Source organism: Pongo pygmaeus, chromosome 19, assembly GCF_028885625.2.
Source record: "Pongo pygmaeus isolate AG05252 chromosome 19, NHGRI_mPonPyg2-v2.0_pri, whole genome shotgun sequence".
NCBI classification, from domain to species: Eukaryota; Metazoa; Chordata; class Mammalia; order Primates; family Hominidae; genus Pongo; species Pongo pygmaeus.
Genome location: NC_072392.2, coordinates 91,715,686 through 91,740,887, shown reverse-complemented (window position 1 = coordinate 91,740,887; position 25,202 = coordinate 91,715,686). Strand labels below are relative to the sequence as shown.

Here is a 25,202-nt window from a genome sequence, read left to right as displayed (position 1 = left end):
AAGAGCCCCCCTTCAGTTCTGAGCCAGATGTGAATGGGCCAGGCTGTCTTTCCCTCCAAACTCCCTACCCTGCTGTTCCCTCTGCCTGGCTTCTGTCTGCCATAAGGGTGACCTTTTCGAGAGGTTTCTCCTCTGCATTATGCATTCCCACCACCACCTGCACACCGTCCACACCCCTTCCCCCACTCTTGCAGTCCCTGCTTAACGTTGCATTTGTTGGTAGATGCTAAGCTCCATGAGCTCAAAGCCTGTATCATCCTGCTCCCCTCCCCCTGTGCAGAGTGATAGTCCAATGCCATTGGATTGATCAGTGAGCAAATGAGTCACAGCGTCCCCTTCCTCCCTGGAGCTCCCCTGACTGCCCCGCCAATCCTCAGTGGCCTCACTCTTCCCCAAGTGCCCATCCACCTGGCTCCTGTATCCACAGTGAGCCCATGCCTGGTGATGCCTCACACCATTAGTCATCCCTCACAGTGTGAATCCTATCTCTCAGGCCAGCTTGTGAAGGCCTCCAGGCAGGGCCATGTCTACACCTCTTTGTGTTGCCAGGGCCTGGCCTATAACTGGTGTTCACTGAGCAGGAAAGGTCAACAAGACAAGTCATGACTTTGAGATCCTCTGTGTTGAGGAATTGAGGGTCCTTTATTGCATGCTCATCAAAGATCATTCAGGACCATCTTCCTCACCAATTTCATCTTTCCTCACACTGCATGTGACTCTCCTCTAAGAAAGGCTGGCGGTGGAGACATAAGTGGGTTTATGGGGCCTTGGGCTGATCCTGCCACCCAAACAAGCCCTCAGGACACACATACACACATATGCACACAAACACACACATATGCACACATACACATGCACACACACCTATGTACACACACACACGCTCAAAATCTCCAGTGCCTCGCCACCACCCACACATGACATCCAAGCACCTAGGCATAATTTATAAGCCTAGAACTCTGATCGTCACCATTCATCCATTCATTGATTTATTCAAAACCCAGAAGCCAAGCTGAGAGATACATCTGCATTTTCTCCTCTGAAGCAGATGTTAATATATTATTCCCACCCCCTTCTTTCTCCTCAAAGAGGAACCAGATCAAAGAAGTTACCTGACTGGCCTAAGGTCATGCAGGTCCTAATTGGCAAAGCCAGGGCTTGAATCAGAGTTCATCTCACCCAGGCCTGCTCTTGCAGCCCCTGTGCTGGCCGGCCACATCTCCTCCCACCTTGCAGCCCCCAGCCCTTCACCCTCCAGCCCTGCACCCTCCAGCCCCGCACCCTCCAGCCCTGCACCCTCCAGCCCCATCATGCTGACATAGCTAAAGTTCCCAGAAGCCACCTCTCCTCGCACGCATCCTGGCTTTTCACAAATGACACCGTCTGCCTGTGAGTGTTCCCGACTGCCCCGCCTGGCTCGTGCCATTTAGGGTGCTCATTGGAGACACCTTCCCCAGGGCCATTACGGCCCTGTAAGCTGTGCCTCCGCAGCAGCCTGATATATCAAGGGCTTCACACTGTCATGCACTTGTCCCACTGCCAAGTGGCTCATCCATCTCCCCTATGAGCCTGGGAGCTCCTTGAGGCAGAGATTTCCTTCTTGCTCACTCTGACATTTCATGGCACATAGTATGTGCTCAAAAAGCATTTGCTGAATGAATGAATTGACCTTTGAGTGAAAGAATGAATGATTGAAATGCGTATTCTGCATTATGGCTAAGAGCTGAGGGCATTTGCATGGGATGAGAGTCAAGGGCACCAAAATCTAGGGGGCAAGATCCTTCTTGGATAGGTGGGGATGGGGGAGCCAGTGCAAAAGGGAGGGAATTACTTCTAGGATAGGGATGGGATCCTGCAGGGCCATTTGGAGAGAAGGTTCGGATGCCAACATTGATCTGAGAAGAGGCAGAGGAGGTGATGGTGCGGTGAGGACAGCCACCTTGTCGCCTCCCACAGGCTGCTCAGTGAGCCTCCAGTTCCCATTCTTTCCCCCGTTTCCCTCTTCCCTTCTCATTCACCCTATTGACAATCTCACACGGGGCTTTTTTGGACCGCATGTTTTATTCCCTGTCACCAGCCAAGCAGCCCTATTATATTAATTTATTGTCCTTTCCGGTAACTTGGTGCCTTCCTGTAAACTCTCCCTTTCCCTTGCTGGCTTTGTCCATTGCCAAACCCTAGCTCCTGGCCTGCCTTCCTGCCTGCTATGCCCCTGGCCTGGCTAGAGTGAGCAAAGATCTCCTAGGACCCTCCTGGCGTTCGCCCCCTCGAGGGCTGCTTCTGGGGCCCTCCCTCTCCCTGTGTCAGTTCCCCATGGAGAGCCTGTCTTGGATCTCACACAGCTGGGGACAAGACCCATGGTTCTCTGGGCTTCTTGCCTCAAAGGCCAGCTCTCGCTTACTCCTTGGTGCCCTGGGGAGGGGTGGGCAGAGATGAGCCTCATCGTGCCCTAAAGGGAATGAGGCCCAAAGAAGTAGCCTGGCTGCCCAGGGCCACACAGGCCTAGGAAGGTGGGTCTTGGACAGCCATCCACGGCCTCACCCATGGATGCACGTGATGGTTTGGCCTTTCCCAGCCAGCCCAAGTCCATGGGAATGATGTGCTCAGAGGGGAGATGGAACCCTTGCTCCTGCCTGAGACCTCTGCATGATTGAGGAGGGAGACCCAGCGATGGCTCTGTTGCCTTTCCAAACCGCTTCATACATTGCGGTGGAAGGAACGTGGGCTTTGGGGATAGACAGCTTGGCATTCCAATCCCAGGGTCTACACTGACCATGTGTGTAACCTGGGCAAAGCTTCATGTCTTTGAGCATCAGTGTTCTCATCTGTGCAATGGGACAGTCGTGCTACCTGGGCTCAGGGATCACACACAGAGAGCGCAGAGGTGCCTGGCCCTCATGACTGCAGACAGGGGTCCTGGGAAGGAGGCTCCCTGCTGCTAGAGGGAAGAGGGCACAGTAGGTGTGTGACTCTCACATCACTCTGTCTGGATGCGGGTGTCCTGGCAGGAAAAAGGGGAATACAAGGAGCCCCTCATTCTCTGCCTGAGCCCAAGAATACTAAACATCCCACCCACCTTCATCCCCAGCCCACCAGGGGAAGGGCAGGAATTTTAGTTCTAGGAAAGAGGGGAGGCAACAGAAAAAGAAGGCTGAATGGCCGGAGGAGGGCAGGGGCCATGTTGGTCTCCTTCCCAGAAAGCTCCAGCCTCTGGGGAAGGGGTTGGAAAGGACTTATCAACACGTAGGCTATCAGTCACACTGTGCCTCCCGCGAACATGTCACTCCTGCTGCCCGAGGGTCCCTGCTGCACAGAATGTCATCAGTCACCATTAGCTGAGCTCAGGCCCAACTACAGAGCGGCTGTCATGACGTGATTCTGGGGCCAGGGAGGGCAAATGGAGGCCCAAGTGTGGAGAAGTGGCCAGTAGGAATGAGAAGCGATAGGTCAGAGGGATGCAGGGGCAGGTAGATGATCACAGAGCCTGGAGACGAGAAAATCCCTTTCATTCATTCCCTTGCTCAATGTCCACTGAGCTCCTATTCTGTGGAAGACACCAGATTAAGGACTGAAGGTACAGAAATGACCAAGATGTACCAGGTCCAGTAAGGCTCTCAGAAGTTTGGGGCTGTTGTGATGGACATGTGAGCATACAAGAGGGGGCTCGCTTCTGCTGGGGCAGCATCTGGGAAACCTGCATAGAGAAAGGGGCTCCGCGCAGTGCTGGCCTGTTATTTGGGGGGTGCAGGTGAGGGGGTGGTTCCATTTGCTGCTATAAGAAAGTACCGCAACTGGGTGGCTTCAAACAACAGAAATTTCTTGTCACGCATTTCTGGAGGTCAGTAGGCTGAAATCAAAATGCCAGCAAGGCCACGCTCCCTCTGCAGTCTGTAAGGGAAGTCCCGTCCTTGCCTCTTCTGGTTTCTGGGGCTGCTAGCGATTCTGGCGTTCCCATGCTGGCAGCTACACTGTTCCCATCTTCATCTGTCTTCACGTGACCATCTTCTCCTTGTGTCTTTTTCATCAGTCATGTGGGATTAGAGTCCCCTCTCACGACCTCATCTTAACTTGATTACATCTGCAAAGACCACTTTTATAATAAATAAGATCACAATCACGGGTATCCCGGGTTAGGACTTCAATGCAATTCAGCCCTTAATATGGGGTATAGCAGAAATCCATGAAGAGCATTCAGCAGCACCAGCCCTCCCCTCATCAAGAAGGGAAGCTTGGTCTCTCACGGGGAAAAGAGGCTCTCCTGGCATAACCAGACATCCTCAAAAAGGCCCAATTGCAGAGCCTAGACTTGGAAGGGGACAGCGGGTGACTGTGAAACCTTCATGCCCATTTTAACAGATGGAAAAAATGAGGCCAAGAGCTATCAGGTGAGACAGAGTGACTTGGTATCAGAAAATCTAGCTCCAGTTCTCTCTTGGTCTCTTCTGCGTTGGTTTTCCCATCTGCCAGCAAGAGAGGTTGGGCTAGATGAGTTCCACAGATGCTTCCCACTGGAGAAGCTAAGAAGCTGTGGCAGCCACAGCCAGGGCAGGGCCTGGCCTCCAGCCCAGGGCTTTCCCTGATGTCCAGCCTCAGCTGCCTCTTCCTCCCTCATCCCACCTGCAAGAGGAGCTGGGGACCAGAGACAGAGACACAAACTCCATTTGAATGTGAACCTTGACACCATGGAGATGCTCAGGGTGAGCCCAGTCTGCTCTCTCATTAGTATGAATTTCCTTGTGTTTCTATCTCTCTCCTCTTCCCTGGTATCAGCTGCTGGCCCCAGGTTCCTCCAGAGAGGAACGGGGGTGGGTGGGGTGGTGCTGATTAGATCTGAGGACGTGACATGGAGAGAGAGAAGCAAGGGGAGCTGCTGACCTCCCTGGGTGGATAACCATCAGGAGGCAGTAGCAGAGTCCACATACCATCACCTTCTCCTGCAGATGTTGGTTCAGCCACCTTTCCTGTACCACAGATGGGCTATGTGTTTTCAAAGCAGAAGAGCAGAGGCGGCAGAGAACCCCAGCTGGTTCCCAGGCAAGGATAATGAATACAGTCCCCTGGAATGTGGGAGCTTGCCGCCTGTCCCTCCCCACCACCAACTGCCCCCCTTCAGCAGACTCCTCTGCTTCCCCAAGCAGGTGGGCCAGGCTGTTGTCTGGGAATGCCACCTGCCACCAGGCACATGAGCAGCCAGGCCAGGATGAGGTGGGCAGCAGAGGTGGCTACAGCCTGGGGCAGGGGTCGGCGCAGCATCTCTCCTGCCTGCCTTTGGGGCAGCCCATCCGCCCACCCTGGAGCTCCGCCAGAGCAAAGCCCTGCCTTCTCTCTGCGGGGCGCTCAGAGTTGCACACTCTGAGTTGGTCTTTGATGACACCGAGCTTGTGGAAGGAGCAAGAAAACAAACCTTTAATGTGGACCTGCAACACCATCCAGGCCACTTCCGTTATACAACCTTGGGAGTCACTCAACTCTGCAAGCCTCAGTGCCCTCCTCTGTAAAGTGAGGCCGTGAATAGTTCCGACTCCACAGCATTGCTGTGTGGTGCAAATAAGAAAATACACTTGACGCACCAGCACGAGGCCTGGCACCTGCCTGGTTCCTATGATCTCTGTATGCCAAGCCCTCAGCCAGGCATAGTGTCCCCGGGTTTTTTCTCCAGTTCTATGGCATTGAATCCTAACAAAACCCAGCAAGGGAGGTGTCACAGGACTCCCTGGTGCATGCCAGGAGACTGTGGCTCAGAAAACAGGTGTTGACTCTGTCTCGAGCAGTCTGTAAATGTGGAGTTAGGGCTCACCCCCGCCCCCTGACTCCCATCCACTAGCAAAGCCAAGGCCTTCTGTCATTGCAAATGGCCTGCAAACTTGAGAGTGATTGGAAACGCATCCCCACCCTCCAGAACCCAGAGGAGACCCAGCGCCTGAGCCCACACCTGGGAGAAGCTCCTGAGTACAGGCAGGGCAAGGGCGAGAGGCAGGAAGGCAGGAGCCAGATGATGGCTTAGCACAGGAAGGAGCACAGCACCTGGAGTTGCTTTTTAGTCTTCTTCCCAAGGACTGCATGGGACTGGCAGGGAGAGGAGGGGAAGTAGGAGGCCAAATGACACCTGGCACCCATTGTGTGTTTTTTATTTTTTTTTATTTTTTTGATGGGGGTAAGATTTGCATGACATAAAATTAGCCATTTTAAGACTGACTCATGCCTTTAATCCTAGCACTTTGGGAGGCCGAGGTGGGTACATTGCTTGAGTCCAAGAGTTCGAGATCAGCCTGGGCAACATGTCAAAACCTCATCTCTACTAAAAATACAAAACATTAGCCAAGCATGGTGGCACGCGCCTGTGGTCCCAGCTACTCGAGAGGCTAAAGTGGGAGGATCACTTGAGCCTGGGAGTTCAAGGCTACAGTGAGCTATGATTGCACCACCACACTCCAGCCTGGGCAGCAGAGCAAGACCCTGTCTCAAAAAAAAAAAACATCATTTTCAAGTGAGCAATTCAGTGGCACTTAGTACATTCACAATGATGTACAACCACCACTGAGTTCCAGAATACTTTCATCACCCCAGAAGGAAGCCTGTACCCACTAACAGTCACTCCCCATTCCCCTTTCTCCCAACCACCTGCCAATCACCAATCTGAGCCCTGTCTCTATGGATCTACCTACTCTGGATATCTCATATAAATGGCATCATACAATAGTTGACCTCTTACTTAGTTTGATGGCAAGAGGGGGAAGGAGCTGCGGCTGGAGCCCCTCCAGGCCCTGCCTGAAGCTTCTCCTTCTGGGGAAGTTTCTAGATGCTCAGAGGGAGCAGCCCAGTCTGCCCTAGACCTTTGTTTACCTCCCTCCATGGGGCTCCGCTGTGTAGTGGACTGGGCGCCGGTGGTCCTGGACTTTGGTCTCAGCTCAGCAGCTGATGCAGAGTCCCCAGGGAAGCTGCTGCACCTCTCTGGGCCCCAGGGGTCTCGTCTGTGAAGCGAGCAGTTGAACTTGTGGGTCCCTGTTGCTGCTTTTGCACCCCCCACTACTCACAATAAGTTCGGAGGAGAGACGGGGCTCCCTGTGGTAGAGACAAAGGGCCACTGCTGATCGGAGGGGAGGAGGTCCAGAAGCTCCTTCTAAAGCGGAAAGAAAGAGAGGGGAAGTGGCCTTGACCTTGGTCCAGCAAGGGGCAGTGGGCCACCAGACCTCGTGGGTTCTCTGCCAACCACGAGAGCCAGTAAAAGGGATAAAGAAGGTGACTGGGGCAGGAGCAGAGCCCAGCATCCAGGGGTCCACAAGGGCCTGCTTCCCTCCAGATTGGGTGCAGCCCCAGATGGGTGACACCAGCGTGGCCTTGGGTCCCAGGAGTGACTGGGGAGGAGGCTGCGTGTGTGTGGTGTGTGCTGGCCGGCAGGCATGTGCAGGCTTCTGTGTATAATCTGGCTTGTAAATTGCTCGGGGACTGTAACTGTGGAAAGGGCCATAGAGCCGCGTGGTGTTATTATTTATGATAAAGCACAGAGGTGCCTGCCAGGGACTAGAATGGGCTGAGCACTGCGTGCAGGATGGACGGCAAATTGAACTCCAATTTTCTGCTCGGCAGTCTTTGTTACACGCCACAAAGCACTGGTACACCCGGGTCACCAGCCTGATGAATGTGTGTGCTTCTTCAGCGTTGGCTCCATCTCTCAGCCTCCGTGCGGAGAGCGACTAGTGCTTTGTTTTTTCCTCCCTGCGGGGCCCAGCCTCGGAATCCGTTCCTGGGCTCCAAACACAGCCTGGACGGAGGGGAGGTCAGAGGCCTTGCGTGGAGGCAGGCGGCTATGGGTTCGAAACCCGGCTCTGCCACTGACACACATGTGACTGGGTATCTCTCTCGTCTGAGCTTCAGATGAGAGAAATAAAAGGGAAGTCCTCATAGCACTCCCCTAAGGAGGCTGGGAGGATTAAATGGGTAAACATGAGTTGCTCAGTGTGGAGTAGGCCTTTAACAAATACCCACCTTTCTTTCTTGTCCCTGGGCTGAGCAGCCTCACCCTGAAGCCAGGAAATTGAGGAGAAGCCCCTGAAATTGGGCAGACAGGCCCTGTCTGGGGGTGGTGAGGTCAAGCCCCTAAGGACACCTGCTGTCCAGCTCAGCCCTCTTTATTCAATATTGGGAAACCAATGCTGGTGTTAAGTCAGAGCCACAGCCCCTAGCTCCCATCTTTCCCCGACTTCCATCTCTCCCTCCTCTTAGGTGATGGACCTTCTCCAAGGGTGGGCAAGAGGAGGAACAGGGGCTGCCCCTGGGAAGCATGCCAGCCAGAGCTCTGGGGTGCTGGTCCCTTTCTCATGGCACAGCCTTCTGTGCTCTGCATCTGGTGGCACCGTCGTTGACCAAGGAGGTAGACACCAGAGACCCCCAGGCTGTGGGTTCTTGGAAGCATCCCTGGTCCTATGAGTCCTTGCTCTGGGCTCCTACAGACCTGTGGAAACCCAGTGTCCCTTTGTCACCAGAGTCCCCAGGCTTAGGGGATGGGCAGAAGAGTGGTACCTGCATGGTGGAGAAAGTCACCTGTGAGAAGAGTGACAGAGGTGAGGCAGAGCCAAGTCTCATGAAGCCACCCAGGCCGGCCAGGCCGTTGATCAATTTCTAGGAGGTCTCAAGTCTCAGCTGTAAAACTGCAGAATTGCTCCAAGCACGCTGTCCTGCCTTGGGGTCACTGAGGGGATGAGGGCTGTGGTCCACGTAACACCATCGGGCTTCTTGGGAGGAATTCCAGGAGTTAGTGAACATTTTATTATGCCACTTTTATAGCTCAAATGAATCTGAATACACTAAAATGATACCAGCACTGTTAGGCCAAAACATTCTAATCAATGGTATAAGTTTAATCTCTGAATCCTCCAAGGGAAATGTAAGAAAGAGCTCCCTTTCCCTCTGTTAATTGCAAAATAAACCTATTGGAAATGAGAACTGTCTTTTTTCCGTGCAAGGTTGGAGGTGCTTTGGCCCTGTTTACCTGTGTGGTTCAAACAGGAGGCCCCAGCTATGAGATGGGCTTGCAGAGGCTACACCAAGCCAAGATGAGGAATAGTAACAGCCTCCTTTTCAAGGGCTCTTTCTCTGTACCAGGCACTGGTCAAAGCACTTACCCCTTTCCATAGGCCTACGAGGTAGGCACTACTATCCTTATTTTTCAGAAGAGGTGCAGCAGAGTTACAGAGTGATGCCCAGGGACACACAGCTTGTGAGTGGCAGAGTCCACTGGGTTTGAACCCAGGTGGTCCTATTACAGGGCCCAGTAAGGTCATCCCCCAGAGGGCTACTAGGCTCTTATAATGTCAGGGCTGGTAGGGAACTTTGTGACCTCCAGTCTGGTCCGCTCCCAAGAGGGGAGGGACCCGCTGGTCCACAGCAAGTTTGCTTGCCCATTTTCTCATGGATCTGGGCTCTTCTGCAGGCCAGGCTGTTGCCAGGCTCTGGCACTAGGGAAATGAGGGAGCCCCAGTGTGCCCAGCAGTGGGGGACGTAGCATGGGAATCACCAAGCATGCTGGGAGGGAGGGGATCTCAGGAATCTGAGGAGGACATCTGGAGAAGAGTTACAGAGGATGTGGCATCTGAGCTTTGAAGGGGTGCTGGACAGGAATTAACATGGATTGAACACCAACGTTTTCCTGGTAAAGAAGGAAAGAAAGGGCTCCCCAGGGAAGAGAGTGGCATGGCGCACGTGGTGTGTCTGGGAAGGACCAGCTACGTCCAGCGAGGCAGGGCTCGGACTTCCTTCTGGTTCTCTGCCATGCTGCCTTCTGTGGAATGACGGACAAAGCTTCCTGTAGGCATCGCATGAGTTTCCTGGGCTGCCATGACAAAGTACTATAAGCTGGGTGGCTTTAAACAACAGAAATCTATTCTGTCATGGTTCTGGAGGGCAGAAGTCTGAAATCAAGGTGACAGGGGCATGCTCTTTCTGCAGGCTCAACAGGAGGCTCTGTCCTGCCCCCGTCCTAGGCCTGCCTGGTGGCTCCCAGCAGTCCTTGGCGTTTCCTGGCTGGTAGATGCATCGCTTCAGTCCCTGCCTCTGTCTTTACTTGGCTCTTGTCTTCTCCTTGTGTGTCTCTTTCCCTGTGTTTCTTCTCCTTCTACCAAGACACCAGTCACGGAAGGCCCATCCTACTCCAGCGTGACCTCATCTTAACACACTACATCTCCAAAGACTTGATTTCCAAATCAGGTCACATTCTGAGGTTTTGGGAAGGACATGAATTTGGGGGAGATATATTCAACCCAATACAGGCATCACCTAGTCTTGTCCCGCAGATGACTTTATTAACATCCCTTGGCTTCCATGTTGGGCCTTATTGTCATTCATTCACCACATATTTCCCAAGCATCTTCTTTGTCCCAGGCTCTGTGCCCAGTGCCAGGGCTATAGAAAAGCAGGAGGCATAGGCCCAGCTCTCCTGGCATCTGTGTGATGTGTTCTGCTTTTCTCTGTGAGTTTTTTGGCTGGACGTACCATGGGCTGAGCTCAAGGAGGGCTCGGTGGCAGGCCCAGGGCACACAACCCTCCTTCCCCAGACTGGCCCCGCCACCCCACTTACAATTCCCTGGGGCCATGTCAAGGCTCAGTTGCACTAGCTGCCCTGGTGGCCAGTGCCCCCCTAATCAGATTAGATGTGTACTCAAACAAATTGATGATCCGTTCCATTAGATGCTTTTCAAACACGCTTCTCTGAGCAAGAAATCCATTCGGGAACAGCTGTGGAGGCCATGGCGTAATTGATGATTGCACCGTCCCAGGCCCCCGACGTCAGAAGGTGCCTGGCTCCTGAAGGTCACTGGCGAGGATTAGACGAAGGAGGGCGAGAGTCTTCTTTCCCGGCTAATGAAGCACTTGGCATGCAGGTGGCACTGGGGCCAGAGCTGGGCCAGGCATCTGCTAGGATACAGGGAGGGGCACAAATTAGCATCTCATTTGTGGGAGAAGGGAGGAGGAGGGAATCCGAGGGGAGGGGGCTAGGGTGCTCTGGGGCCCTGGCTGGTGAGGCAGGAGCAAGAGGCCTTGCCAGGCATGGGGCTGGGAGAAGGAAGGGACTCGCCAGGAACCCCTGAAGCCTTTATCAGGCAGCTAGAGAGTCCCTGCCCTGCCTAGCTAGTGTATGACGTGCAGACGTTTCTTCTGGAGGGCAGGGCCTGAACAGGGCCACAGCAGCCTTCTCCTGGGCCCTCAGCACTCTATCCAGTACCATCTCCCACCTGGGTTTGACCAACGTTGTGGGACTAATCTATGCAGGTGTTTGCCACCCCTCCCCAGGCTCCAGCTGTCTACCAGTCCTGACCCTGCTCAAAACCTTATGAGCCATCCCAGGCAAGACCCAATTTTTGAGCCAGCTTGGAATGGCCTTGAGGGGGCTGAATTTGGAAGCCTCAGATGTAAGACCTTCTAGAGACTGCAGGCTTCTTAGGGGAATGGTTCTGAGAAGCGGGAAACAGGTGGAATGATCATAGCAGCCCCTGCCTCTCTTTCCCCATCTCCTTCCTATGTGGTCACCCCCATTGGTTTGTGTGGCAGAAAGGGGCACCTCTGAGGCTTCAAGCACCGTGGCTCCAACCTCACACACATTAGCTCATTTGATCCTCCTGCAGCCTCTGGGGCAGGAGTTTCCATCTGTTTCACTGATGAGACAGGTAAGGCCCAGGAGGTGAATTTGCATGAGGTCAAACTCTAGTTAGCATGGAAATGGGATGTAAACCCAATTTATCTTCTCCCACCAGGGTCTTCAAGCCAGATTCTTGAAGGTGGTTCCTCGGGAGCAGGGCTGTGGGGTGGGGTCCCCAGCTTAGCCCCTTCTTCCCAAGAAGCCCCTAAGGCTCTGGCCTCTGCCTCATTTTACTTGGCCCCACACCTGCATGTGTTCATCTTCTGTGCTATTTGACCTCCATTTCCAGGCTTCTCTCCCTGCACTTTCTTAGCTCATCCAGCTGAAATCTTCACCCCCTGAGCGGACCAGTCTCTTCTGGGATAGTCCGCCTCCTTATCCTTCTACCTAATTCCCAGGACTCATTCCCAGCTGGGCCGCCTGTTTCGCCCTCACCCCAGAATCTGGCTCTGAGGCCGTGACATCGCAGGCTGGAGTAGGAATGCTGCATGACCTCTGCTTGTGGAGTTGAAACCAGTTCCCTAAGAGAGGCCACCAACCTCCTTGAATGTCCCCCATCCCTCTCACCACCCCTGGTGCTATAGGTTGGGGTATGAAGGGTGAGACAGCTTTGGGAAGTCTTATGCTAATAATAGAAAGATCCAGAGCTCTGGAACCTGCCAGATCTTGGTTTATGTCTATATGGCAGAGTCCAATTACAGAACCTTTCTGAGCGTCGGTTTTCTCCTATTAAAATGGGGACAATGATAGTGGTTTCCTTAAGATGAACTCAGGGCTCTTAACTAAGATGATGGATGTAAAGTGCTTCACGGATAAAAAGTTCCATGGTTAGTATGGAATAAAGGCAGCAGCAAGATTAGAAGTTTGGAGAGAAGGGAGGTTTGGTGAGAGCAGCCCACCCTGAGCCCCTGCTCCCTCTGACTCCGGGTCCATCCTGCTCAGGTCTGTGGCCCGCCAGGGGTAAGGAGCACAGGTTTCCACCCCTGGCACCCATTCAGAGGCCATGGTAATCAATCCAGGACACAGTGGTGGGGCCAAGACTAGGAGATGGTGGGAGAAAAGTTTGCGAGTCTAGAAATCCCAGCTCTCACCCTGTTTCCAAGCATTCCAGGGAAGCTTGTGATGACTGAGCCCTTATTCCATGCCTGAGAAGAAGCTGCAAAAAGAGAGAGGTTTCTGCATGTTTCAGAGCTGGGAAGGGAGTTTGTCCAGGCTTGGTACTCCCTGCAGCTTGTTCTGGAGGGCAGATGGACATCATTTGGCCAATTAGGTGGCTGGCAGAAGCCATCACCCACTTCCTCCACCCACCGACCCATTCCCAGCAGAATGGCTCCACAGGAGGTGCGGTTCCCAGGGCTGGGCTGGCTGGGAAGTCAAATCCCCTGAACAGTGAGATGGATACAGCCTGGGGACTCCAGAGAAAGATGACATTATTTTGCAGAGAAGGGGAAAAGTTGAAGTTGAGATTGGCTTCTGTATGGGGCCATTTAGCCTGGAGCCTAGGGAGGACAATGGGGGTATTTAGTGCGAATATCAAGGGAAGATGGCAGTCAGCAACCCCCTGACCTGTTATGGGAAATTACAAGGAAGCCCCGGGCTGAGGCCTCTTACTGGCCTCTGAAGGCCGCTCTTCATTTAAGCAGCTCAGGCTCTGGTGGTCTGGGACCTCCGAGCCATGTGACATGCCTAAATGACACACAGAGGGTCTGTCCTCTTCCCTGTCATCAATGGGATCACCCGTGAACGGCTTACCCTGCACACTCACATACACATATGCACATGTATACATATATCTGATCATAGATAAGTAATTCATACCTGTGGTCCACAATATCAATGTTACACAAAGGTATAGAGTGAAAAGCTAGTCCCCCAACCCAAGTCCCCGGGCATCCAGATCTCCCTCAAGTGTCACTGGGATCCATTTTTCATGGAGCCACTAGAAAAAGCCTGTGCCAATACAAGCAAATTGATTTTTATACTTGAAGAAGAAAAGCTTCTACATAAACAGTAGCAGATTATCCACCCTATTCCATGCCTGAGCTTATCCACCCTATTCTTGTTTTTGTCACTTACCAGTAGTTCTCAAAGATCGCTCAGGCGCCGTCTGCTGCACAGAATTCTGTTGTTTGGAGGGACAATCGTTTCTTTAACCAGTGCCCTCTTGATAGGCATTCAGGCCATTTCCAAGCTTTTGCTGTTATAAGCTGAGCGGCTCTGAAGTGTTGTCATTTCACACATGTACAAGTGAGTCTGTGGAGGGTGAATTCCTTGAAGAGTTGGTGAATTGGAGGATGTGTGCATTTTTAGCTTTGATAGCATTGCCAAATTGCTCTCGTAGAGGGCGTACCAAGCTACAGTCCCGCAAAGCTGTCTGCGAGGGTGCCTGTTGCTCTACAAATTCACCAGCCCAGAATATCACACTTTTACATCTTGGCCAATATGATAGGGGAAAAAATGGTATCTTATTGAATTTTAGTTTTCCTTTCTCTTATCATGAGGCTGAGCATCTTTGTGTGAGTTCCAGGGGCATTTGTAATTCTCTTCTGCGAACTTCATATCCTTTGCCCATTTTTCTATTGGTTTGTTAATCTTTTTCTTATTGATTTGTGGGAACATTTCTATATCAGGAAAATTAGCTCTTTGCCTGTGATAAGAGTTGCAAATATCTTTCCCCAGTTTGTCATTTGTCACTTCTTTTTGTTTATGAGGGTTTTTTTTTTTTCCAGGCAGAATTTCTATGTAGTTGAAGGTATCAATCTGTTTTATGACCTTTTGGAGCTTGCATAGTACTTAGAAAGTACTTGGCGAGTACATTGCTTTGCCAAGACAGTATATTTTTAAATCTCTGATTTTTTTTCTAGGTCTTTTAGAATTTCATTTTTCATGTTTAAAACATTGATCCATTTAGCATTTATTTTGAGGTAAAAGTGCCAGAAAGAGATTCAACTTCATTTTTTCATCCCCAAATGGTTCCCTAGCTGTTTCAAAACCATTTATTGAATAATTGGTGTATTACCCACTGATTTGAAATTCTACTTTCATCATACATTAAATTTCCTCGTATGTATTTGCGTCTATTTCTAGACTCCCGGACTATTTCTTCATCAGTCTATTTTACAAGAAGGCACTGTTTTAATTATTGCAGCTTTGTAATGTAGTTAAATGTCTATGCTAGTTTCCTCTGTTTTCTATACTTTTTCAGAGTTTGTCTGGCTATTCTTTCATGGTTGTTGTTTGTATGTGAACTTTAGAATCACTTTGTCTACTTAAAAAAATTCCGTCATATGTGTATGTGTGTGTGTGTGTGTATGTGTATGTGTTTGAGGTGAAGAATAGTTTAAGAGAATGACATCTTTATAACATTGATTCTTTCTATCCACAATTCTCCTTCCTTCTCAATTATCTCCTTTTCCACAGAGAGGGTGGCTAACAGGGCTGTTGTGTACAGTTGCACAGGTTGTTTACTGCACCATCCTAGTACTAAGGCTGAGGGGAGCCACTGGCAGCTGCCAACAGGATATAAGCTCTTCTCTCTGGGCTAATCTGTCCATCTTTATATATGATCAATAGTGTTAATAGTCACCCCTCCTAGCACATGCCAGGCTCTGTTCTAAGCACTATACATTTATTAATGTATTTAATCTTCAAACATATCTCCAATTTATAGCTAAGGAAAATGAGGTACAAAGAGGTTAAGTAACTTTCTCAAGGTCACTGGTTTGTGTTACCCTCCTGAGCATTCACAACACAGAAATCTGTCCCTACACATAAATACACACACATACACACAGATATGTGCACACAGACACACATACTTGAACACAAAGGCTTGCGCACACAGATGTGCACTGACATACACACTGACATTCACAGATATGTGAATGTCCACACATGGACATACATGCAGACACACCTGCACACACACACACCTGCACACACAAACACATGCACACATAGACATGTCCACACGTTCTGTTATCCCAGCAGCATCTTCTTCCCCTCAGTCTGTCATTCTTCCTACAGCACACACCCTGCCAGCCCCCTGCCATCTCTTGCTTTCAGACGAGGCAGGTCCTGGAGGAAAATCAGCTGTCACTGCTCTGAGTCCTAGGTAGGGCGTCCCTCCCAGGATCCCTGTATCCAGAGGGCAGGTTGACTTTCGGGAGGGGGTGACTTCACCGCAGGAGCCTGGGGAGAGGAACCTTGTGAGGACAACAGGAGGCGAGGAATGTGGAGGCCCCAGCCCAGGGCCTGGTACCCAGCAGGCTCTTAGGAAAAGCCTCCCCTTCCCTCTCCTCCTCCCCAGAGTCATTATCTCCAGCAGCCTCTGGAATCAACCCATCCAAGCAAAAGTCATTCTGCTGCAGGCTGGCACCCCCAGGAGGGCTTGAAGAATGAACTGGCAAATGCAGACCTGGGAGGAAATTGCCCAGTGAGCAGGTTTACAGAGGCGAGGGCGTCTGGGCACAGAGCGTGTGTGTGCTCGTGCGTGTGTGTGTGCTCACACATATGCACATGTGTGCATGCAGACACACACGCTGCCCAGCCCCTCTGACTGTTCTGGCTCTGAGTCAGCCCCACATGGAAGGGATTTAATCACCCAGGGGCTGGATCGTTATTGTTTTAAAACAAACGAGTGATGACAGCAATGAACAGAGGGTTTTTAAAAGCGCGATTCAAAGGGCTCTTGAAAGCTGCTGGAGAATATGAATGCGCCTTTGAAGTAAGAATGTGCCCATTTGTTAAGCTGAGAGCAGAGCTGGCTGCTGCCAGGCGGGCGGCGGGCAGTGGGTCCTTTTCCTTGGCAAATGGGTGCCCATCAGCCTCTCCACCCTCCCTACCACCTGGCCAGAGGTGGCCTAAGACCCTGGAGGCACAAGCGCCCCTGGAAGGGACCAGCAGTGGTAGTCACGCCTCCAAGTCCACACTCAGAAAGAAGCATCTTCTCAACTGTTTTTTAGACGCTGCATTCACCTGACGCTTGTTAAGAGCAATGGAAAGATGTGCATGAATGAGCAGCGAGAGATGCGTGATTGAAACATTAGCAAGCCGGGCACGGTGGCTCAGGCCTGTAACCCCAGCAGTTTGGGAGGCTGAGGCAGGCGGATCATTTGAGGTCAAGAGTTCGAGACCAGCCTGGCCAGCATGGCCAAACCCCATCTCTACGAAGAGTACAAAAGTTAGCTGGTGGTGCACGCCTGTGATCTCAGCTACTCGGCAGGCTGAGGTGGAGGGATCACCTGAGCCCCAGAGGTCGAGGCTGCGGTGAGCCAAGATCATGCCACTGCACTGCAGTCTGGGCAACAGACCGAGACCCTGTCTCCAAAAAAAAAAATGAAACATCAGTAGTCAGACAGACATAGAGGGAGCAGTCGAAGGCAGCCTCCTGCCAGCACCTGCCCTCTGAGCCACCCTGAGGCCACCCTCAGGTTTGTCCCTCTGGTGGTCCCCACACTGAGGGTTAGTAGCAGCCAGGGTGAGAGTTCAAGGAAAAGCCTCCCAACCTGCTGCAGGTTATATATTAATAAGATTGAGCCCTCAGGCCTGCGGGGTGCAAGGTTTGGGGGTGCTGTGCGGCAGGGCTAGCTGACTTGGGCTCCACGTGTATCTGATGGCTTCTGTTAAGTTGTGAATCTCTACCTGAACCCAGTGAGGCCTGGAAACAAGGGCTGAACCTGACCAAAGACCAGGATGTCCTGTACTGGTCAGATCTGATGGTGAGAGGATAGACCCGGGTCCCGGGCTCCAGGCCTTCCTTATGCTCCAGCCTGGGGTGCAGGAGAAGGCCCGCTGTACCCAGTCACAGCCAGCTACCACCTGGGTCCACTCCCTTCCAGCTGCAAACTGCCCCCTCCCTAGCCCCTTCCTCTTCTTTGGTTGGTTTGTTCCATTTCTCTTTTTCTTTCTTTCCTTCATTTTTTTTTTTTTTTTTTGTAGAGATGGAGTCTTGCTCTGTTGCCCAGGCTGGAGTGCAGTGGCACGATCTCGGCTCACTGCAACCTCCGCCTGCTGAGTTTAAGCAATTCTCCTGCCTCAGCCTCCCAGATAGCTAGGACAACAGGTGCCTGCCACCATGCCCAGCTAATTTCTTTTGTATTTTAGTAGAGATGGGATTTCACCATATTGCCCAGGCACCGTGTTACTCCTGAGCTCAGGCAATCCACCTGCCTCAGCCTCCCAATTTTCTTTCTTTTTTTTTTGGTAAAGAGGGGGTCTCACCATGTCACCCGATCTGGTATTGAACTGCTGGCCTCAAGCGATCCTCCCACCTCGGCCTCCCAAAGCACTGGGCTTACAGGCATGAGCCACCATGGCCAGCCTGGTTTGTTCCATTTCTTAAGCCAAAAGAAGGCTGTCTGGTGTTTTCCACCCTCCAGGCTCACAGGGGAAAGTTAGCTGTCTGACCAAAATGGGCCTGCGGCATCAGCCAGCACTGAGGGTGGTGGAGCCCCTTCCCTGGAGGGGACACCATACTTTAGGGTTCAGGAAGGAAATGAACATTGGCAGAACATCTACTCTGGGCTGGGCACGGAGCCAGCATTTTCACCATCACTATTTCCTTCCATCCTTAGACGTGAAGGTAGCTATTTCTTTTCCTGTGTCCACTGATAGAGAAATAGAGACTCAGATAAAGGAACGCTTGTGCACCGCATGCCTCTGGGAAGTGGTGGAGTGAACGTAGACAAGTCTGTAGATGACAGACCCCCCACCACTGGCCTGAAGGTCGGGGTGCCCAGGGCCTACCCTGACAACAGCAGCCTGTGCAGCTTTAATTACGTCCCACCCCTCTGGGCACAGTGTGGTCACTGGAAGGTGCATGGAGTTGGGCTGGCAAGCCTGGACTCCCTCCCGCCAGCTGCTGCCTCAAGCCCTTGGCACATAGTAGGTGCTCACTAGGTGAGCCGTTGAGTGGTGCTTTCTAGAACCCACTCCTTCGAATCTGTCAAATGCAAGGCTCATTGGCACAAGCTCTGGGCATCTGCAGGTTCTTCCCTCATATCTGTCCTCCCGCCCCGGTTTTGGCTTCATGGAGGGAGGTGTGGGCTCAAGTGCTCCAGCTCTGAAGCTGTCTGTGGGGCTGAGCACCTCCCGCCCAATTGTGTGACCTTGGGCAAGTTTCTAACCCCTCAAGGCCTTGGTGTCCCCTCTCTAAAATGTAGATTGTAATCCTGTCTAGTCATGAGGTTGCTGTGAAGATTAGACGAGTGTATGATAGAGCCCCTAGAACGGCCCAGAACAGAGCAGGTGCTGTCATCTTTATGGATATTGTTACCAGATGCTGGCTCCTGCCTCCCGGCCCCACCCTATCCACAAAAAGGCAGGTATCTCCTTGATGGATTAGAGCCCCTCCCCTTTCCTCCATCTCCCCCATTGTTCCATCAGTTCCCTTGTGTACACTCACGTCCACCCTCTCCCCCACTGGCCAGAAAGGCAGAGGCCCCATTTCCATCCGGAGCAGCCAGCTGAGCAGTCTTGTGAAGTCTGGGGCGAAGTTCACTGTCTCTGTCGAGAGAACCGTGGTGGGGTAAGGAGGTCTGTGAGGCTGAGTCAGCTCAGAGGATGAGGGTGACTACAGAGACGGGGAAGCAGCTGTTCTGCCCTTCACCCACCACCTGGGCAACCAGGCGGCCAGCCTAGAGTGAATGGGGAGGTAGAGGCAGGCTGGCCCCAGGACCCAGGATGGAAGGAGCAGGCAGCCGGTGGTCACAGGGCCCTGCTGGATGGACTCTGTGATTGACGCTTTGAGGGCTTCCCCCAGCCTTGGGGAGCAGGACTCAGAAGACCCTCTACCCTCTACGGTTTATGTCAACCCGCCTCCCTATTCTCCTTGTGACACTGATATTCCCTTTGGCTGAGCCACAGAAAGTGCTCCTCTTGCCTCCTGCCCTGGAGGGGGAACACACAAGCAGAGCGGATGGAGTGGATGTGTATGCTGAGAGGGAAGTGACAGAAGATGCTGGAGTGTGGGCTGGCAGCAGGGCAATAGCCCAGCGTGGTCTAGGGAGGAAGGAGGCAGGGCTCTGGTTGGCAGATGTCGGGGACTCACGCTGAAGACCAAGCCTTGGAGTCAGACTGACCCAGGTTCAAGTCCCTCCCAGCCACAGGACCTTGGGCAAATTACCTGGCTGCACCTGCTCCATCTGCCTAGGGGCCTTAGGATACTAAACGCACCAGGTCACCTAGGTGAGCTAGTGAATCATTGGTGGCTTTGTCTCCCTGTTTCTGCAGATGATGTGTCCCCGTATTTCAAGACGGAGCCTGTGCGGACACAGGTGCACCTGGAAGGAAACCGCCTGGTGCTCACATGCATGGCCGAGGGCAGCTGGCCGCTGGAGTTCAAGTGGCTCCACAACAACAGGGAGCTGACCAAGTTCTCCCTGGAATACAGGTAAACTGTGCCTCCCCGCCCTTCCTCCTGGCTGCCAGGACCACTGCCCTGCCTTGAAGAGGGCATGGTGAGGAGGGGGTTTGTGTGACAGTGTGGGGCTCGGGGCTCCTGGGAGCCTGGAGTTCTGGAAGTGAGTGGCAAAGGCAGCCCTGCCCGGAGGTGAGATGGCTCCACCCTACTGATCCCTGCAGAGGGTGGCTGGGTTGTGGACCAGGGGCGCTGCCTGGACAGGATGGTCTGTACCACAGTGCATAGGAGCAGAGGTGGTGTTGGGCACAGGGACTCACTAACAGCAGCTGTGGCTGTGGCTGTGGCTGTGACTATGGCCCCCTGCTCACTCTCTCGAACCCTGCCATCTCCAGGGGACTCTTGTTGAGGGGCCTGGGTCCAATGGAGGGGTGGGGTCTGCAGCAACCCGGGATCAGTGAAGGAGGGGACATATTCTATCTGTGGGCAATTCAGGTGGGACATAGAGATGGTCCTCTCAGGGCCTCTTGAGCTTATCTTCACTTCCTATCTGTGCCCATGCAATGGAGCTCTTGGGCCTGACTGGCCTTTCCCTGCTGGGACATTGCCAGGTGGAGAGAAAGAAGAGCAGGGAAAGAGAACAGGGTCTCAGCAAGGGTGGATCTGCTGCCAGCAGGGAAGCAGCCCCTCACCCAGGCCACCCTGGCCTCCAGCCTTTCCTCGCAGTCACAGACTGGGGCAGGCACTCCCTCCTTTCTGCTCTTATCCTCCCATCTCTGCCTGTTTTATTGGCTGCAACCCTGTGGCTGGTGATTAATCCCAGGGCCTGATGTGCATAATCGGTTTTGTTGGGGAAACAAGATTGTCTTGCCCTGGGGATGTTGATACAAATCTGCCGCCAGGGACAGGCATGCAAATAAGAGGAGGGGGTATAATTGCTTGATCTGTCCTTCTGGAGAACCATCCTTTCCTTTAGGGACTGTGGAGGCCAGAGTTGTGGGGTGACTCCCCACCCCAGTCTTTCTGTCTTAACCCTGGACTGCACGGGCTGGTGTAGTGTGGCCACATTGGCAAAAGAAAGCCCAGGACAGGGCACCCCCTCCCCTCCTGCAGAAGGGAGAGCTGGATGAGCAAGCAAGAGGCCACTCTGGGCCTCCGGTTCTCCAGGAAGCCCACAAGGAGACCAGAAAGCTCTCCCTGAGCAGCCCCTGCTATGGTTTTCAGTTGGGGGCCAGAGCCTCTCCTGGCCACCACCTGGCACCCCCAGGAAGTTGTGACCGTCTCTGTGAAGAGCCCCTGCATCATCTTAGACTTTGGACACACTCAAGTGGGTGACCAAGAGCATGGGGTGGCATACCACACATGCAAGTGGTGCCGGGCCTAGCCTGCCCCTGACTTCTTCCGGCAGGGAGCTGGAGGCAGGATCCAGGAGGAGGGGAGGAGGAGAGTTGGTTCCTTATCTGGTTCAAAGCTGCTCTTCTGGGGTTCTGGCACTGCTAGGATGCAAGGGTGGGTGGTACACAGAAGCAGGTTCCAGCTCTGTGGAAGGACCAGATGGAATGGGCTGCCTTTGAAAACAGTCAGCCCTTGTCCCTGCAGGCATTCAGGGAGTGGATGGGGTCCAGCTATTGGTGGTGATGATGATGATGATGATGATGATGATGAGGTCCAGCTATTGATGATGATGAGGTCCAGCTATTGATGATGATGATGATGATGATGATGATAACAGTGATGATAGCAATCATAGACAATGAAAAAGAATTTATTATATGGCAGACATTATGATGTCCCTCTGTGATTATCTCATTTAATCCTGCCCACAATCCTATGAGTAGTTTCAGTTATTTCCCCCATTTTACAGATCAACACACTGAAGCTCAGAGAAGTTAAAGACATCACCTAAAGTCAGATGGTTGAGTTGGGCTTCAAATATAAGTTGTCTGACAGCAGAGTGGAAATTTTTTACCATCCGCCACACTGCCTCTCATTGAAGAAGGATTGCTGCAATTGCTTCCTTAAAGTGTATCCTAAGCAATCTTTCTGCTAACCGTGCTCTGCAAATTCTAGAAAACAAAGCAACAGGGAGAATGCAGATACTCCATTTTATAGCTATGTTGGGTGGAAGTTATTCAGGGGAAATAGATCAGCGTGCACTTGGGAAACTCATTCCTTTGCCTCCTCGCCCCCAAGAGTGTTGGATCTGGTGGCCTGGGGGCAATGCTGTGCCTGAATGCAGGTCCAATCAGGATTTTCCTTCAATTAAAAACTTGCAGTGCCCCCAAGTCAAGGTCTGCACTCCTTAGAAGGGCCTTATAACTCTTCCTGATCTGCTCCTGCTGGCATAGTCTCACCTCCTGCCACCCCCGCTAGACCAGACCATCAAGGGTCTCAGGACAGTTCCCTGCAAATTCCCTCTTCTCGGACTTTGTCCAAACTGTCCTATCCCCTCCACGGGAATATTTCCCCTTCTGGAAACTTTTTTCTCCTGCAGGGCCCAGCTCAAATTCCTTCTCTTTTAGAAAACCTTTCCTGATAATGCATGTATTCTTTTTTTTTTTTTTTTTTTTTTTAGACAGAGTCTTGCTCTGTCCCCCAGGCTGGAGTGCAGTGGCCAATCTTGGCTCACTGCAAGCTCTGCCTCCCGGGTTCACGCCATTCTCCTGCCTTAGCCTCCCAAGTAGCTGGGACTACAGGCGCCCGCCACCACGCCCGGCTGATTTTTTGTATTTTTTTTAGTAGACACGGGGTTTCACCATGATAGCCAGGATGGTCTCGATCTGCTGACCTCGTGATCCGCCCATCTCGGCCTGCCAAAGTGCTGGGATTACAGGCATGAGCCACCACGCCCAGCCGATAATGCATGTATTCTTAATTTCTCTCTCTCTCTCTTTCCCTCTCTCTTTCTTTCCCTCTCTCTTTCTCTCTCTCTCTCCCTCTCTCTCTGTCTCTCTCTCACACACACACACACACACACACACACACACACACACACACACTGCTCCATCTCCTCTGTCCTTTGTGACTGTCCAGAAAGTATGGCCTTACATATCCCCTGACACCTTTTTTGCCTTCTCATTATTTACAGAGCAGACCACAAGTGCACCACAGAACCGAAGTCAGAGCTTCCAGAACCTTGGCAGTTCCTGGAACCTCAGGACTTAGAACCAAGAGCTTGATATTGCCAGGCCCTCTTTCCTCCAAGTCGCTCAGCTGTGCCCACCTCTGGGTTCATACTTCATGAGTCATGAGTGACACTGAGAAGTTCAGGGCTCACAAGCTATAGCTGCCTGATTTCTGAGTAGAAAGAACTTCTCTGGAAGTTTCACTTAGAAAGTCCCAGGGAAGGATTCTGATTGGCCCAGCTCAGACCATCCCTGACCAGTCGTGGTGGGCAACAGCATGGAGCACCCCGATTGGCCAGGCCTGCATCATGTGTCTACTCCAGGGCTTGAGACACCAGGATTGGCAGCCCCCACACTACAGCCACATGGTAGGGAAGAAGGGTGAAAGTTGTTAACATAAGAAGGGAAAAGAGTGGTAGATAGATAGAAGCCACCTGTGTCCCTGGCTCATAGCAGGTGCTTCTTTCTTCTCCCTTTTAATTTTGATTTTTTTCAAATCTTAGTAAAATCGTTAGTACTGTAAACACCGGCATACATGTACCATCACAATTGCTAACATTTTGCTCGTTTGTGCTCTGTTACTGTCTCCCTACACACGTATATACATGCACCTTTTCTGCTGAACTATTCAAGGATTTGCTGTAGACATCATGTCACTTCATTCATAAGTAATATTTCCTAAGAGCAAGGCATTTGCCTGCAGAACCACGCATGACACAATTTTCACAGTTGGGAAATTTAACACTGATACAATACTGCTATCTAAAACGCAGCCTATATTCGAGTTTCTCCATTTGTTCTGATGGACGTACCTTTATCCCAGTGTCCTTCATGGCCATGGTTGTTGTTCTTGTTCAACGCTGGACCTAATCGGGGATCACATGTGACCTTTAGTTGCCATGAGTCTTGATACACCTTAAATCTAGAACTATTCCTTATTGTTTCTTTCCTACCTTTCACGGCTTTGGCACTTCTGAGAGTCCAGCCGGCTTTGCAGAATTTCCCTTAGTGTGAGTTTTTCCAGTTATATCCTCATGATTAAACTCATGTTAAGCCTTTTGGGAACCATATTTGTAGGTATGTGTCTTTGATGCTTCACACTAGAAGATGCCTGATGACAATTTGCCCCATTATTGGTGATGTTAGGTTTGGTGAACTGGTCAAGGTGATGTCCACCAGATTTCTCCATTGTCAAAAGGTTGAAGTATCTTCTTCCCTTTGTTATTGATGAGTGGACTATAGAGTGATAACTTGGGACTATGTGAATAATCTCCTTCGCAGGTCTCTCCCACCCAGTGGTTTAGTATCCATTGATGAGTCTTACCCAAATCAGTTATTACTATGGTGGTTGCGATAAGGAGATTTTCTTGTATTCCTTTTACTTATGTTAGGTGGCATTCTTTTGTAAACAGCTTTCCTTTCTGACCCCTTTTAAAGTAATTTAGCATCAGTATAAACTCATGCATTATGTTTTTTTATTCAATGTGCTTTAATCCACCCATGTCATTGTTCATTTCCATACTCATCTTAACCTAAATTTGGCCAGTGGAGCTCCTTCAAGCTGGAGCATGGGTCCTTTGAACATATCCCCATTAGATTCTGAACATCTCCTTGTTTTGGGCTCAACAAAATGTTCCAGGTTCACCTTTTATATAAATGCATACTGAAAACTGCATTCCATAGGAGCCTGTCCAGCTTCATAGCCCACGGCTCTCCAACCACTGCTGGATACTGAGGACCTCCCTGTCTTTTACAAACCCCAGGCTCTGAGTAAGATGATAATATCCAATTTTCAGGCAGGAAAATGGCTAAATTTACTCAGCAAGTTGAGAGAAAATAAGATTAGAAGTGCTGCCATAAATTTATGTTTCCAAAGGGAGGAAAGTTTACATTCATGTCCAGTCTCTGAGAGTCTTTATTCTTGGTGGGTTCTGTAGCCAAACGGGTCTGGTGTGTCTCTGTGTGTGTGTGTGTGTGTGTGTGTGTGTGTATGCACTACACGAAGGCAAGCCTGTGCAACCTTCTGAGTACGTGTGACTGTGGCACAAATATGTGGGCCCACATCCATCATTGGGGTCAGAGTGAA

General features: G+C 51.6%; 1 protein-coding gene and 1 long non-coding RNA gene across 3 annotated transcripts in view; one reads left to right on the top strand and one right to left on the bottom strand.

Annotated features, from left to right (window-relative positions):
- SDK2 (sidekick cell adhesion molecule 2) overlaps positions 1-25,202 on the top strand; it is a 314,055-nt gene that overhangs the window by 118,748 nt on the left and 170,105 nt on the right. For both annotated transcript variants that reach the window (XM_054457341.2, XM_054457340.2), the window contains exon 2: positions 19,865-20,024. In XM_054457341.2, the coding sequence (XP_054313316.2) occupies positions 19,865-20,024 (160 nt within the window). The remainder of the gene's footprint in view (positions 1-19,864; positions 20,025-25,202) is intronic.
- Positions 8,744-13,816, bottom strand: LOC129017151 (uncharacterized). Its single transcript, XR_008495016.2, has 2 exons — positions 13,709-13,816; positions 8,744-10,911 (listed from the first exon to the last, which is right to left on the bottom strand). It is a non-coding gene; the product is annotated as an uncharacterized LOC129017151 (long non-coding RNA).